General features: G+C 35.8%; 1 protein-coding gene across 4 annotated transcripts in view; it reads right to left on the bottom strand.

The window, feature by feature from the left end:
- CNTN5 (contactin 5) overlaps positions 1-17,635 on the bottom strand; it is a 609,016-nt gene that overhangs the window by 60,560 nt on the left and 530,821 nt on the right. For all 4 annotated transcript variants that reach the window (XM_088159402.1, XM_088159404.1, XM_088159405.1 and 1 more), the window contains 2 exons: positions 12,399-12,526; positions 11,279-11,454 (listed from right to left, as the gene is read on the bottom strand). In XM_088159402.1, the coding sequence (XP_088015528.1) occupies positions 11,279-11,454; positions 12,399-12,526 (304 nt within the window). The remainder of the gene's footprint in view (positions 1-11,278; positions 11,455-12,398; positions 12,527-17,635) is intronic.

Raw genomic sequence — 17,635 nt, 5'->3', positions numbered from 1 at the left:
CATTCAGAGGTTTCCTCCCAAATTTGTCCTAAACCAGGACACATTCACTTCCCCTTGGGGAAAGACAGAAACTGGGCAATATGGATGCAAACAGTGTAGGAAAGTTTCTCTCACCCGGGCTAACACGATTTAGGAAAGCCTGTTGTATCAGCAACTTTGTGGTCTCAATTTTATTCAAAGCTGAAGTTAGTGGCATTTAAATTTCTTTGTCGAGGTCTAAATTTTGATGCTCTTAATTGAACGTTTTTAAAAGCTGTCTTCTATTTCACTGATTTTTTGCTCTTTCTTGACAGGGAATATTTTACAAGAAGCTGTTATTTCAAAGTAGCATTTTATTGAAAAATCCATATTCCTTGGTGTATTGAGCATCATGTATTATCCATTTTACCGAGTATCAGTACCTTAATCTCACTATGAACTTCTACTGTGTGAAATATAGATTGTATTTTAGTGAAGCTAAAACTTAAAATAAAACAAAACAAAAGTGATAGGTTCAAAAACCAACTTCTACTGATTTTTGGAAAAGCTACAAGTAACCTTCAAGGTCAGCATCAGCTACAAAACTGCTGTACACTCTTGATCTTCATTAAGCAGTAAATAAATAATAATAGAGCTCAGAATGCTTGCTATCATGACTAGTGCTTCTCTCCAGGACAACAAATTACTGTAGTCCTGGACTGTTCATATTATGCTCCTGAGCATCCCATTCATTTAGTTATGGGCAGCTCTAATGCTGAGTGGTGTGTCTAGCTATGGCTCTCTCTGCTTCAGTCTGGCATGTTTTCTGAAGTCACAGTCATGTCTGCAACCTATCTAATTAGATTTACATGTACGGTATTGCTTGAAACTATTTTTCTTTTAAATTGGCATCACCTATGCATTAGCATTTGCTCTTCATGTGGAAATCCTTCCCCAAATTCAAAGAGGCTCCAAGGAGCATATAATATGCCTACTTTGCTCAGTAGTATTGCCATCATTACATTGCCCTTTTGTGCTTATTGTCCTAATGTTGGGGGGTTTGCAGAAACAAAAACAAAAAGAAGCAAAAAAAAAAAAAAAAGAGATAATTTTCAGAGAATTTACTGTTGGGGAATTAATACTTCTTCAGCCATCTCAAATACCCACAGAGAGGAAATTGCATGTCGATTTTTTTTCTCTTTCCATCTCATAAATCTTAAGGGGTTGTTGTGGGAGCCTGGACTGGATACTAGTTAATTACTCAATCTGTCAATCCATCAGTCAATCAATCAATCAATCAATCAGTTAACTGCCCAGGTACAGAAGGCATGAACACCATCACCAGAGGCTACTGCTGAGTGTTGGATAAGATTGGAGAAGAGGCTGATAAGAAGCAGATCCTGCAAGTTGGGGTCCTACTTTTTATCATGCCAAAGTCCTTACAGCAGTGACTAGCTGTGGAAATTCCCTTCCAGGGAAGTAGCTGGGTATTCACACACAGTCCGAATTCATCTCTCCTGGTGGGCCATAACTGACTCAGTTTCACTGATATAAGAGGTAGCTGTGATGTCAATGTCTTAGAATGTGTCCTAATCCATCAGACTCCTGAAGTGTCCCATGATCCAAAGTATTACATCATCCAGTGTAAAATTCCCTGTCCCAGGGGAGGTACTTGGGATGCCCAACCAAATCTGAGTAAATATAAACCCAGTGGATTTAATATTTCTCCCACCCCTCATGGCTCAAGGCAGTGACAATCACTTTGACTAGACTGGGACCCTCACCACTGAGAAGACCAGAAGACGACCATGCAGTGGTGACATATTTTCTGTCTCTCTGTTATTCTCTTTCTCTCCCTGCCCCCACCCTCTTTTCCTATTTCTTTCTCTCTCTCCCCCTCTCTCCCTCACATTTACTGTTAAATAAAAATCCATACTAATGGCTTTGATACATGGCCTTGTTTACACCTTAATTTGGGCAAAGACATCTCTCTAGCTTCAATAACCAGATCTCAACAGTTGTGAATTGCTTTGCAATAAACAACTTTTACATATGTTTTTTCCCTCAGATAAAGAGAATGGAACTTATTCTTCTGGTGAGAGTGAATTCATTGTCCTGAGCCAGTTGCTAGGAAACCTCTCACTTAATATGTCCATTCATTTGCTGAGTTTTTATCTCTAAACCATGGTGGTCCATTCAGTGTATCCAACTTTTCTTCTGAAGACTTTGCACAAGAACAATTTCTAATCTGACTGCATTTGAAATGGAGCCTACAGTTACACCCTAGAGCACTTTCTTTACATCTAGTCAGTCTTTTGTTCCCTTCTTCCTACCTCTTCCATAAAAGAATTATGCTTGGGTTGATTATTACATAATTTATCACATATGCTCAAACTACAGAATCATATGTGGAAACCATATATAAAATAGAATTTTTTTTCATTGTATCAAACCCAGCTTTCATTTAATCTGCTTCTAATGCTGCTGATTTTCTATATTCATTCCCTTCTGCACTCCAACTACAGTTCTTTGAATGTAGCTCCGATTTATCTTGGAAAGAGAGACAAAAAGCCAAAGAAGTTCATAATACTGGGTAGTCAGTAGAGATGACGTGTTGACCCACAGCTCTCAACTTCTGCACTGCAAGGGCTTGGGGACTGCCTATTACTGTGCAGAGGATTCAGGCTGGGAACTCATCCTGGACAGCATGCTGTGAAAACTGTCTCTTTGCCTGGGAAGAATGTGTCTAAAATGAGAATATTACAAATGAGCATGATTGAACAAAAGCTTAAATCAAAGGGAAGAAAAGAGTAGGCAAACACTGACTGCCATTGCAGGAAAACTTTTATGATGAAAGCCAAAGCGTAGTTTGGTCTACTTCTTTACTATGACAACAGGGGTTTATTAAGGTTTGCTACCTGTCATCTAAATCTGTTGACAGTGAGAGGTGAGAATGCTTTCCTACAAAGTGGTTTTTATACAGAAGAGAGTGCTTGGGAGATACTAAAAGCCTAAAAAGATTCTATTCTGTTTAATCTGAGAACAATAAAACAATGCTGTGTTGAGTAAAAAGGACTGAGATTTGATCCTGAATGAGAATGACCTGAGTTGTTAATAATAGCTTTTTCAATATAGATGATATTTTAAAATATATGGGTGCTTTTGCATATAACTCACAGGTTAGGTGAATTCCTGACTCGTATTACTTCACTTGGCAAAATAGCCTTTATTAATGAAATTCAGTTAGATTAGATTGAAAAAATTATTTCACAGTTGATTTTTGCTGCATTTGAATGGCAATGGAGTTTTTTGGTTTTTTTTTTTTGGTGAGTTTATCCGAAGCAAACTAATGATTATATAGGATAACCTTATGACAGTGTTATCTTTGTACCATAAACAGTAAGTGAGAACCAGCAATACAATAAAGGTCTTTTGAATTATGTTGAAAATTTATATGTACTTTTAAATGGATTGTTGGCTTCAAGACAAATTCTGTCCATGTTGTGTTTAGGGCAATTTACCATTTCATGCAAATTCTTAGGTTTGAACATATCAACTACCTCTGTCTACTGCTTGTGATGATTAGAAATTGAAAATATTTAATCTGTTAAGAAGCAGCAGATTTCTTGGTTGATATATTGATAATGGAAAATTATATTCTGAACTCGGTGTTTTAATCATATAAGCACATTTGTAACAAAGAAGATGAAATCATTGTTATCAGTTTTGTTGTGATTAATGGTATGTGGTAGGATAATAATGGTAATACATCAGTATCCAGGCTGATGCAGATTGACTCAGGCATACCTGATAAAACACAGCTTTCATTTCCCTTGTCTATAAGAAGTTAAAAAGATGGCTTTAGATTTTTGTGAATCCTTAAGAACCATCCAGGGGGAGTGCAGACCCTTTGAGTTCAGTATTTATGAGCAGTTTGCATAGACAAGGCAAGAATTATGGAAAGAGTTGTTTTGGTGAGCACTGGTGGCTTTGAGTGGATGCCAGAGAGATGGAGTGTTGAGAGTGGATAGGAAGAACTTGAATTAGCTTGAAACACTTCAAATGCATCTCAAGTGCATCTTGAATTGCTGTAATGAGTTTGGTTAATTTTATTGAAGGAATGCAGAAAAATAGATAAAGTTAAAAGAATATCAGCTGTCAGGTGGTATGTCATGTACTGGGGCAATTTAGTGAAATCAAGGGATTAATGAAAACATGGGAAAACCAGTAAGAATAAGAACGAATGAAAAAAGAGATGGGAAATGAAATGGCAAGCTTCAGGACAGAGAGGCCCACTATACTTCTGTTGCTAAAGTCATGTTCTGTATTTGAGATTTTATTGCCATGAGAAAAAAGGAAGAAAAGACCTCTAGAGGCTCCCTCCAGTGCAGTAGGTGACAATGAAAATGATGATTATGTTTTGCTGGTTTTCTTCCCGCATAGTGTTATATCATTTTCTTTGGGACCTACTTAAACTTCCTATTTGTTAATGTTAATTAGAATATGTTAAGAGCAGTTGTTACACAATGATCAATTAAAATTCTTAGTATGTATATTGTTGGATAACATTTATGAAGTATTTATGTGAACATACTGTGTTGCATGCTGTGTCTTGGTTTACCAAACAAGAGACAAAGAAAGGGGCCAAGAGATAGAGGTGGGTTTCAGGACAGTGAAAGCTTCCTCCCGTGACACTTCTCTGTAACAACAAAATTGAGGTTTGCAGGTGCAAGGCCTCAAGAATAAAACCAGAAGATTGGGAGTGTAAGGACTGAAATAGAGAAGTACTGCTAGGAAGGCTTTGGAAAAAACTGCCATGCAGTTGGGGAGAAAGGCTGAAGAGCTGCAAGTGTAAAATAGGCAGCAGAGCTCTAAATGGAAGCTTCTTTAGGAACTGATATTGATCAGTTGTTCAAACAATTGACTCTGCTTTTATAGCCCAGATTTACACTGTGCCAAGATGTTAAATGATCCATCAGCTCAAAGTAAACAGAGGGAAGAATGGACTGTCATGAAATGTCTGTCATTTATCCCAATATTTTTTGCATTAGAATGCTTCTTGTAAACAAGGAAAGATAGAAATACCTTAATGGAACAAATCAGTAAAAATTTTCTGACTGTATTTCATGACTTATTACAATAATTTTTTAATAGAAATTGGTCAGGAATGTAAAGAGGCTCACATTTTCCAAAATTATTAGTTATCTCCCTTGTCTAAAATAAAATTAAATAGAGGAGTTCAGAGTATTTTTAATGTCGGAAAAGACCTCGAAAATCATTGAGTCCCACCATTAACTCAGCTCTGCCATGTTCACCCTTAAACCATATTCCCAAGTGCCACATCCACACTCCTTTTGAACATTTCCAGGATTCCTGATTTCACCACTTTCTTGGGCAGCCTATTCCAATGCCTGACCACCGTTTCAGTGAAGAAATATTTTCTTACATCTAATCTAAATCTCCCCTGGTGCAACCTGGTCACTACTTCTCAGCCTGTCAGTTGTTATCTGGGAGAGGAGAACTGATCCCTACGTCACTGCATCCTCCTTTTAAGTAGCTGTAGAGGGCAATAAGGTCCTCCTTAGCCTCCTTTTCTCCAGGCTAAACAAGATAAGATGTTGCTTATCATCTCTGTCCTGTACTCTCTATTAATAGCCAAAACCACAACCACTTGCATGCAACAATTTTCATACTTCTTTTGATTCTAGGAAATGTTTGGAGTGTCTCTTTCTAACACAGCATGAAATAAATTCAACCAGTTCGTTAGAACTGCTTATATCTTGGAAGAAACACATGGTATTTCATTGTGGTCGTCATTATGTTTGGATTTTGGTTTGTACTTACCAGTCATAAAACTCAAAGTCCAGAATTCCTTGTTCCATTTAGTACTCTACCTAACTTACAATAACTATTTATTACCAGAAGACGGGATTTAAAAAAAAATTTTAACTGCTCCTGTTTGATCAAATAAGTAACTGCTGTAGCAAGACAAGTGGGCAAAACCTGGTAATGAGCATAGGTCTGAAACACTTAGAGATTAGAGTTGACAGCAATGGCTGTGCTCAGCCTCTTCCATCAGCAGGAACGAATTGCAGCAGACAGTGAAACAAATTGGTAGCAATGATGCTGATATGGCAGCTTTACCCTGAACAGAAATTCACTGTGCATAGAGTGTCATCTTCTTGTCATCTTCTGCAGGACAGCTATTGCTGCTTTCCTCGTGTGGGGAGGCAGTAGGAGTGTTACATAAAACCCCTATTTAATTAACCTTGTTTGGGTTTATATCCAATAAAGAGGAAAGACATTATTATTAATAGCCTGCTGTTTTAATTGACTTCATGTAGTGTGGAACTTAGCTCTTCCTATTTAGAAATGCTTAGGAAATTTGAATCTTAATTTCTCAAATATGATAAAAGTACTGCAAGAAATTAAGGAGTGACTTGAAAATGCAAGGAAAGGTGCAAATTTATGTACTTGCCAAAGTTCTGGGTTATCAAATTGAAGTCTCCAGTACTAGGCAAGAATTAAATGCATTGTCCTTTTTGAAGTAAAACAGTAGATTTCCTTTCACTTCCGTGTGAACAAATAACCATTGCAAAATATATCATAAGGTGTACTTATTGCTTCCCTTGGTGGTAGTTTCAGCTAAGATCAAAGACCAAGAACATATTCAGACCAAATCACTTTCCTCAGTCTGAAAAGTCAAGGTGAGGGACATCAGGAGCAATGCTGTTGCTTACCAGTCTGTGGATAACCACAGTAAATAATTTTGTTTGGCTGCTGTAAAAGCATCAGCCTTCAAGCACAGAGTTGGAATAATGATAGTTAGATGAAAATCTAAAAATAAGATATTTTTGGATGAAAAAGGGATATGTCTATGAGAAAATTAAGGTCAGTAGAAATTTTAGGAGAGAATATTTTGAATAGAATTTTGACGAACACTTCTGAATTTGACACAAGGGACAGAAAATCAAAGCTATTCTAATGAAAACAAGCAGGTCTATACTTTCTGAGTTCATTGCATATTGTGTGCTACAAGAAAACTTTGGAAATTCAAACTTCCATGCAGAATGTTTTCTATCAATTACACAGATTATCCCTCACAGAACCAAAGATGTTATCAAGTCTTTTGTTAGGCAAAATAAGACTTTACCAATGCCAAAGGATTCTGGTTTTATATAACCCTCGGCATTGGCATTATTGTTCTTCCACCAAATGTACAATGAAGTTACGTATACACAACATTTGGGATGCTTTCTTTTCCTAGACTGCATTGGGCAGTCATTCCAGTGAAATTCAGCTGGTCCATTTTCCTTAATATTCCCTTCAAGCACAAGTTGACATCCTTATCACACTTTTTGCCAGGCAAGTCCTTGAAGTACCTAAATTATTATAGGAACTAAATCATTGATAGCTCAGTAAAGAACAGCAAAAATACCTTTGGTTTGTATAAAAAATTACTTCTCAATATGAAAAATACAATACCTTTTTTGGTACAAAAGCTACTGATATAATTTCAAAACAAGCAAAGTAATATATTTTAGTAAGAGAGGATTTTCTTTTTAATTGTAATTGCTGGGGATCATGCAATTTTAGTAAGTGAAAGTTTATCTACAGCCCAAATAAATGTTACTTCGGTGATAGCTTTTATAACACTGCATTAAGCATCAAGATGCTCATCATACTTAACACTTGGGTCTGCTACAGTGAAAGTATGAGCACTGCAAGCAGTGATGAGAGGTTTACAGTGGTTTTATTATTAGCAAAACCCATTTAAATAATGTTTGATTTGTCAGGCTTTAAAATGAATAAGCAATCTGCAGGCAAGCCTGAAAATATTTTTATCTGATGAAGTCTCAGTGTATGCAAAAAAAATGGACATATAATTCTGTCACTTCATTCACACAAATGATATTACTTTTCTTAAATGTACTACCTTTAAAAGCATTTTGTTCAGGATCCACTCATGCAATTTTGAAGAGTTTCATTCAGAAGAGAAAAATAAGGGATATAGATAGAGCTCTATCAGACTTCAAGTTCCTGTTTTCTCCATTAATAAACCTATGGCTTTAACACATTGTGTATCTCAACTTTGAAACTGGAGAGGTTAAAGAAGATTACATGACAGCAAGAAAGGAGTTTTATCTTCCTTTGCCCCCAGTAGCTGGTCATGCTTTAGATTTTAGTGAAGAAATAGGTTTTTAACCTTTCATTCTTATTTAGTTAACAGAAATGATAATGACATACAATTGAAAACACTCTGCAAATGTGTAGGCATGGGAATTGTGTCAAAAGACCAAAAAAATTGCAGTATTACCACAGTCACTATTACCACTTCCAAGATTTTCATCTCTCGATCCAAATTCGTTTAAGGACGACGCAAAAATCAAGATATTTTAACCACTACTTTAAGAGTGTCAAAGGTTGTGTCACATTTTGTTTCCAATATAATTCAGAAAATTTCCATGAGGATTGTCCAAAGAGGGCCTTTTCTTGTTACTTCTGTTCTGAAGAGGAGTGTAACTCCCCAGTCCTCATCCCACCTGTAACGTGCTAACAGCTATTTTCAGTCCCCTTCCAGTGGATCCAAGGCTACACTTCCACTCTCTCCTTAGGATGAAAACCAGAAATGTCTTGACATTTAAATGAGTTAGGAATGCAAATAAAGAAAGCATGGCCTTCTTTAGAGTTTTATATTATTTCATGATTTCGACACAGTTTTAACAGTGATAAGGTAGGATCTAATTCTGTAATATTTCACAAAATATATAATACCTGTATTTCCAGACTGATTATATTTTTCTGATCAGCTGAAGTTTGCTGTTTGTTGAAAACTATGTTTTAGGGGAAAAAAATTGCTTATGTGCCTCTGAAAAGAAAACTTTCAGGTTTTTAGTTAATAACTTTCCAAAATCCTCTTAGTCAGTCATTTAGAAACTGAGTATTGACTCCATTGTGAGAGACTTGTTCAGCCTGGAGGAGACTGAGGTGAGACCTTGTTGCCATCCTTATTAGGGGAAGCAAAAGGTAGGTACGGACCTTTTCACACTTGTGACCAGTGACAAGACCCGAGGGAATGGCCTGAAGCTGTGTCAGGGGAGGTTTAGATTGGACATTAGAGAAAGGTTCTTCACCCAGAGGGTGTTTGGGCACTGGAACAACTCCCCAGGGCAGTGGTGACAGCACCAGCCTGACAGAGTTCAAGAAGTGCTTGGACAATGTTCTGAGGCACCTGGCGAGACTCTTGGGCTGTCCTGTGCAGGGTCAGGAGCGGGATTTGAACAATTTTGTGGGTCCCTTCTAACTCAGCTTATTCTCTGATTCTGTAAGTAATACTATTTTTACTTAGTGAAGTAGCAGTGACATTCTAGCATCACAGTGAAGAGGAGGTAATAAACTCAAATAGCTGGTTAAATCTACCAAGTTTTGGCCAAATTTTAATCATGTCAGGACAGATAAAGCAATCAGTAATTTTAGTGAGATTTGCATAAATATTTGTCTGAAAATAGAATGTCAAATTTGATCGCTTTGAACTAACCTTATTTCTATTAATTTGAGCGAGGGCTTTCTCTTGCAGAAATGAAATTAATGAAGAATTATTAAGAGAGATTAAAAAGTCCTATTTTTTTAATATAATAAATTATATTAAATTAGCTTTATTTTGGTATGAGATATGAAATTACTTTTAAAATTTCCTAACCTGTGAATTTTTCCCAATGATTAAAAATTTCCTTTGAAGAGAGATGCTGAAATACATGGAAAGAACCATATAACATAGATTTCAATTGTTTGGGAATGACTTGAAGTTAAATTGTACAGGGTGCTTTCTTGAATCAAAGAATGACCTTGAAGTTAAAACATAGTGAAAGTTTTCCTTCTTATTTAAATAGTGTTGTTTTGAGTGTTGTATTCCTCAGATGAAGGTAACTATGCTAAGAACCTTCCCACTTAGATATACCTTAGTAATGTTGTTCAATTAAAAGGTTTATTTAAGTAAACTCAAATTTTAAAAACATGAACCCCTGAACAAGTGGATATGACTTCCATAAAGAGTATGACTTCCATTCAGACAAGCAGAAGAATAAATTGATTGCAGCTGACAAGTTTTTTAATGCCAAGTTAACTTTGCTACATTGTACTCAAATGAGATACATTAAGTTTTAGAATTTTCTGACCTTTATGAACTTCATTTTTCTCTGTTAACATAGCATGGACATTTGATTTACATTTCATTACTTGGAAGAGTTTGTTAAATGACTGTAGATTCAATTTCCAAACTTGTTCACATTAAAAGATTTCTTTCTACTAAGAAATGTTCAAATCACTTTACATGAGACAGGTTTGAATTATTTGATCATACTGAGGTCTTTAGTTTTAAGTTTTCCTATTCTTCTTGGATGTGCTTTTCTGATGTGCTAGGGTGATGGAGACAAAACAGTCCTATTCTAGTTAAGAACTCAAGGACAGTTTCTCCAAAATTCAGGCCCTAAGCACAAACCACGTGGAAAGGTGGAGGGTGGGTTCATGCAAATTAACCAGAACCTATAAAGTGTAAGATTTTGTGACCAACCTCTCTTTTCCTTCCTTCTTGGAACCATCCAGGCAGGGACCACGACTGTGGCACTTGTATTGCTGGGGTGTGCCTTTTTAGGCCTTTGTAGGCGTCACAATAATTACCCATTTTATTCTCCTTAACTCTGTGTGTAGCCTCTGTTCCAGCTCCTCAAGGCATCAATACCATTTGATCATATTAAACTCCTTTTGATTCAAGTGGCAATATTTGAAACTGGTATGCATACTTTTGTCCATATGATTCTTGACTTAAATGATGATTACATAGCTGGGAAGTACCTCATGCAGAGGAGTTAGTAAATATAGCCCTTGTTATTCAGATATTAAAATATATTCTAGGCAAGTATAACATTGGGAGGTGAGGGCATTTCAACAGACATGTTATCTGTGAGAGAAACATCAGTACTTACAGCAGCATCCTTTCCAGATTAAAATCAGAAGAAGAATGTAAGTAGGATTTGATGAAAACTCCTTTCTGTTCCCTCACAAATATTATTAGACACATCACTAATAATAGGACGTACAAGTTCAAATTTAATATTTTCTTGAAGAAAACTACTTGGAGTAATTCTAGTGATCTGCAGTTTGCACCTCCTCTATCTAACATTTCTTTCCAATATTACTGCAACCAGTTATCTCTCATTTTGGCCAAAATTTGGTAAATGAGAGCAATAATAAATAAATAAATAAATAAATAAATAATAAATAAAAGCATGCAATTTTTTGTCACAAATGCATGGTCACTTACTGCCTTGATGCTTTCAAAGTGTCCACCTTCTTTCTCAAAGTCAATAGGCTGCCCATTGAGCGTCCAGTAGAAGGTGACATCCATTGTGCTGTCATGAAGGGCTTTGCAACTGAGGACGATGCTCTCTCCAACTGTTAACTCAATCTTCTTGGGAGTCAGCTCTATTCTTGTAGGTTCTTGAAACAGAGAAGTGTTAGGAACACTGAGACGGAAGTCTACTTATAGTGCCAGACTAAAATAATAGGATTGAGTACTGCTGAGTCTACTCAGAGCTTACATTTGCTCTTGGTATGAATTGCAGATTGTCAAAAACTGAAATATATTAATAATTCACACTGAAGTATGACACTGGCCATCAGAAGGTACAGGCAGTTTCATGAAGTCAGTAAGGCAGAATCCTAAACAGCAATCTCTAAGATATCTGAGATACTCTGAGATGGATTAATTAATTAATTTTATTAGTTTCAGGAAAAGCGTTTTTTTTTTTTTCTGCAGCACCTGGAATCTTGTGATTGCATAAAAATTTCAGTTTTGCCACATGAAATAATAAAGGATGTTTCCTGGATTACTGAATATAAGAAGAAGCTTGAGAAATTAAGTCAAAATGCTTGAACACCTGCAAAGGAAATTCATGAATTCAGCTGAAAAATGAAAAAAAATGGTTCAGAAATTGATTTCTACTCAGTGGCTTTATTGTTATTATTAATCTTCTATGGTACTACCTTTCTCATGAAAGAGAAAAGTACTACCTTTCTTATTAAAGTAATAATTAAATTATTACTTTAATTTAAAGGTTTGTTCTCATGCAGAAAAAAATTGGGGTGAGTTCCTAAAGATAAAATATTTTAAAATGGATATTGATTCCTTTACTTATAGAATTATTTGTAGTTTGAGTGGTTTAATGTATATACTAATTCTTATGACACATCTAAAATTTAACAGCTGGAGTATGCAATCTGATTTGATGTTTGACCAGATGGCGTTTAGTCCCCTTAGCTGGTTGGAAATACTCTTTTATTCTGCCTGGAGAATGTTGTTTTATGTTTGGATGGGGATTCTAAGTAATATTTAACTATTAGTCAAAATAAATCATCATTACCATCAAAGCATTTTTTCATACCTTTAACAGACACCGATGCACTGATTTCTGCAGATCCAAATATATTTACACCTTGGCATAAATACCGTCCTTCATCAGACTTGGAAGCATTCAGGATTCGCAGACTCCCATGTGGAAGAATAGTTATCCTGGAAAGGATAAATCCATTAATATATAAATATCTCTCCCATCCTACCAGCCAAATTCCATGATGATATCTTTCAGACATAATAAATAGGATTAAGGAACGCTGTTTCTGGAGCAAGGGATGATAAAGATGATAACTGAATTATCTTCTGTTTCAAAAAGGTTTTAATAAATCCATTTTGCTACTCCTTCCTTCATTCAAAATTTTCACGGAATCATCAGTGGATTAGTGTCCTTTGACACTTATTAGGGGTGAATTGTAATGAAACTTTTGTAGAACAGTAAAAAAGGTAATCCTTCATAATTTGTCTTCAGAGTTTTACCACTATATTATTGTCAAATCACATTTCAATATCAAGCACAGGCTATTCCATCTAGGAAAAAATGACCTTAGAAATCAGATCTGAGAAGAATGGGAAGCAAAATTTAAAAAAAAAAAACAAGGAAAGAACCCTGTAAAATTTCTTGTATCAGCTCAAAACATGATTTATAGCATCACAGCACAGTGCAGCAAAGGGTCTTAAATAATCTTTGCTTTTTGTAGATGGGCTTTTATTTTTTTCTCTGAGTCTATAATTGCAGCTCCACTATACCTCTTGGTAAGTAACCCCACTATAGCATATTCATGAGGGATGTTCAGCTGCTCACATTCAGAAGTTTTAAATTTTGGTTGTGCTTACACAATATTAATCATAAAGTCCACGAAACAGCTCTTAATTAACACTTTTTTTTTTCTTCTAAAATGACCAAGACCCTGAATTTATTCTATCTTAGAGTTGCAGCCCTGGAAGAGCAATAAATAATCATGGCTCTTTTCCTGACAGAGAACTAGGAATAAAAGGAATATGACAACTCTTAGAGGGCATTTAATCCAAGCCCTGCTTGCAGGTGTTGTGTATCCTTTCCCAGGTTAGGTAATGGCTACAACTCTCTCGAAGGTCTTGGGAGATGTAGGCTGGGAGGCATGGACACTGGAAGGAAATAATCCTCAGCCAGTGGTTTCAGGCATCCCATTGAAGTGGGGGAGGACGTGGGGTGCTTCCTTCTCCTGGGTTTGAAAACTAAGGTAAGACCTCTGTGTTAGAGAATCTAAATAAGTAGGTGTGGGGGTCTTCTTCATGGATGGTTAGATTTGAAATATACCTGTCCAGAGAGGATTTTCTGACTGATACAATATATATAGACTGACACTCTTTTCTGTTGGGAATCCTCTGTGGAGTCTATGATCAGAAATCATGGAGGGTACAATGTTGTGTTTTACTCTTGAGAAGTATTTAATTAGGAGTATGGCACCTTTGACAGGGGTGGGTTGGGCTTAGCAGCAGCAAAAGAGGGAAGGAATTGCATTTATAGGCTGTATGTGTTAAATTTCAAAGCTGTTACCTTTGATTTATACTAGGAGTGATTTACATAGGCTTAAAATTAAATAATGTGCTCAAATTAAACCATTAATATAAGACTGCATGTATTTTCTTTCCCTTCCTTTTCCTTCCTTCCTTCCTTCCTTCCTTCCTTCCTTCCTTCCTTCCTTCCTTCCTTCCTTCCTTCCTTCCTTCCTTCCTTCCTTCCTTCCTTCCTTCCTTCCTTCCTTCCTTCCTTCCTTCCTTCCTTCCTTCCTTCCTTCCTTCCTTCCTTCCTTCCTTCCTTCCTTCCTTCCTTCCTTCCTTCCTTCCTTCCTTCCTTCCTTCCTTCCTTCCTTCCTTCCTTCCTTCCTTCCTTCTTCCTTTTTCTTCAAGAAAAAGGATAATATCCCCAGTTTTCTGAATCTGTGAGAAATGGTGGTTTATTCTCCGAAGTTTATAAACATTATGGTAGAGAAAACAGAATTTCATTCCAGTGAAAAATGTGCTTCTGTTGATTTCAGATGTGAAATCACTCACTGCTCTCAGCAGACAGCAGAAGAAAATAATAGCTTCAAAAGTGAATGGGGCAGAGGAAGGACATGTCAACTCTAGGCTTCCCCAGTACAACCTGAGGATGCATCTCCTATCCTGCTCTAAAAAAATATACACTAGTATTTGAGTCACGTTATTTGTCTAAAAGTAATTTTATACAAAACATTGTATTAAGCAAATGACTCTATATTAGAGTTTTGAAGGTTTGGATTTTTTTTTCCAGCAAATAAGAAGGCTTGAAACTTTTTTATGATATGTCAAACCTTTGAACAAAATCTCTGCTTTAGAAACTGACAGGGATGCAAGCTTCCTTCATTTTCTCTTGGTGTCATTTAAAAAAAAAATTTCAAACAACATGCTCAATTTTCAATGCTCTGGTGACATCATTTGTATGGCAATAGCCTTTGCAGAGCAGTGATAGTTGTCATCAATATACTGACAGGATCAGAAAAATGAAAGGACATTCCTTTAATGTTTGCAAATTATAGAAGCTCATACACAGTTTGAGTCCTGATATAAAACAGTTTGGACATTCCGACCTTGGAGGAAAAGAAAGCTAGATGCATATGGACAGCTACCTAATGAATCTTATGGATATTATCAATTACATTTCTATGTAGTTAAAGTACCTGTTATTCATGAAGGAAAGAGTAATCACTCAATCAAAGGAATTGCAAACACATTTGCTGGTGCATTACTTGGCTCAGAAATTAATATTTTCCTCGAGGTGCCTAGCACTCATCTGTCCTCCCTTTTTTTGTGTGTGTTTGGGAAAAAAGCCAGAGGCCTGGTTATGATGGAAACTGAAATGCTTTATTTATTCATATAATACTTGCTGCACACAGCAGGAACATAGACTTCTCTTCCTTCCCTGCCAATATCTCTCAGTCACAGAGAGACCACCTGTGTAGCATGTCTACATATTTTAACAAAAAATGTATCATAGCAAAAAGTTTTTTACTTCATAAATAGAAGGGAAGCAGAGAGGAAAATAGGGCTGGGGTAGAATTAAAGATAATTCAGGAAAATAAACAACCCTAAATTATTAACTAACTAGAAACTGAGAGAAAGATAATGATAGATGGACAAATAGAGAAAGGATGATTTAAAGATCAAGGGAAGAGTTTGGAGATTTATTTATTTATTTATTTATTTATATTTAACTACAAGAAATATTGTAATCAGATAAAGGAGATGGATGTTGTCCATAAAAGGTTTCTGAAAACAAGTGGCACAAAATCAGTGTCTCTGTAGAAAAGACTTTTCATCTATTTAATAACAAGAAGAAAGAGATGAGTGTTATGGTCTTGATATCAAAAAGCCTGTTGTCTTGAGATGAAATGCAACAAAGATTTTAGCAGTAATTATTAGGAAAGAGGAATCAAGATATAATAGCAAATGGACTTGAGATAAAATTGAACATAGCATAACTTAAGTACACTGAATGAGATTAAATTATTATAATATTTAATAAGAACAAATATTTTCTAGAAAAAATAAGTGCAGATTTAATCTTCCATGGGTTTCAAGCACGATTTTCATGTTGAAATTCACATGACTGGTTAAATACATATGATACAAAAATTAAGGATTGTTGGGAAACTGGTTGAAGAAATGACTTTTTTTTTCAGAGAAATTGGTTTTTATACTATGATATTGTTTTTCAAAATTACCAGGATACAAAAAAGCTGCTAAAAATTTGATTAAATAAATGATTCTTTGACACAACAACTAAACATCAGATTCCTAGAAAAGCCATAGCTGTGACTCTGAATTAAGAGGACCATGCAGTAACGGACAATGCAACCCTAAAATATACCAGATATGAATCGCTTTATGGAAGTATTAATACACGAAGTTCTGAGGAAATATAATAAGGAAAAATTTGATCATCAGTATTCAGAAAGATTAATTCCAATCAAGCTGACATTTAGAAGAAGCTACATGATGACCAGGGAGGAAAGAAAACCTTTTGTTCTAGAGGCTATTTGTAAAATTAAAACTGCACATGAGATGAGTTTCTATTTTACGTGTTAATTCATGGATCTTATTAGCAGTCAATCGAACCTCTATTAAAGGTAAAACGTGCAGATGTCTAATTCATATTATAGATCTCTACATGTTGGTATCTCAACGGAACTGAATCTCACCCTCAAGTCTTAATTTAGTTCCCCAGATATATTTCATGATCTTATATAACTTTTGGGACAAAATCCCAGCTGCTGCAAGACATAGAAATCAATTGTCTCATTGTCCCCACTTGCTGTGGGCTTGGTTTGTGAAATGATGCAGCCTGAGCACCTGAAATTCAGTTCATACTAAACTAGAAGGGCTGCTTGAGGAGTGAATTGTTTTTCAGCTAAAAACACGAATTCATCTGTGGAATGGAACTAGAGCTATTCCAAAGAGAAACTTTGGACAGTGGACAGTGTGAATAGTATCAACTTTTTGCTTCTCCTATTGATCCATGCTACCTCCTCATGCAGAAATAGCCATTAGACACCTGGGCTGACAAATGTGACAGAAGACCTATGAGAGGCTGTAAGTGCTTAAAGTACAGACATAGAAATCAGTTAGCCACAAGTCTCACTGTCCATGAAGCTGAACCTCCCCAACAAATTAATAGTTAAAAGAGCTAAATTGAAATTGAATATGATTTCAAAGTGTATCTTATATCTCTGCATATTATAATTTTCCTCTCTGTATCAGAAATAGTGCAGTTGTTGGATGCCCAGCTTGCAGCTTGTAGTTTTCTTGTCCAGAACATCAGCAAGTTTGGGCATACATATTAAAAGCATTTCTATAATGTCAGTTTTGCAAATGACAGCATAATCCATTATCTATTAAACTAGTTTGAGAGCTGCTAAAAAGCCATAGAAGCATGAATGGGAGTGAAAATTTTCCACTCTAAGGCTTCAGGATTGGACTTAGATTGATACTGGAAGGCTGCAAAATACTCAGCAACTATAGTTTTCAGATAATATTTCCAAAGTATTATTTTTGCTGTTAAAATATTGCAGTCTATTCAAAGTTTATATTCACCAGTAACACTTCAGATTGGAAAACATGCTTAGTACATTTGCTTAAACAAAAATGCATTAGCTGACTCAGATCAGTAATTTTGTCAATTTTGTTCTTCTTTCAGCAATGAAGTATGCACCAGAGAGATTAAGTCCTAGATAAAGAATGTGCTGCTTTATTTGGAAGAATGAAATT

Source organism: Sturnus vulgaris, chromosome 2 (genome assembly GCF_052056855.1).
Source record: "Sturnus vulgaris isolate bStuVul1 chromosome 2, bStuVul1.hap1, whole genome shotgun sequence".
In the NCBI taxonomy this organism is placed as follows: domain Eukaryota; kingdom Metazoa; phylum Chordata; class Aves; order Passeriformes; family Sturnidae; genus Sturnus; species Sturnus vulgaris.
This window is presented reverse-complemented; position numbering and strand designations above follow the sequence as displayed.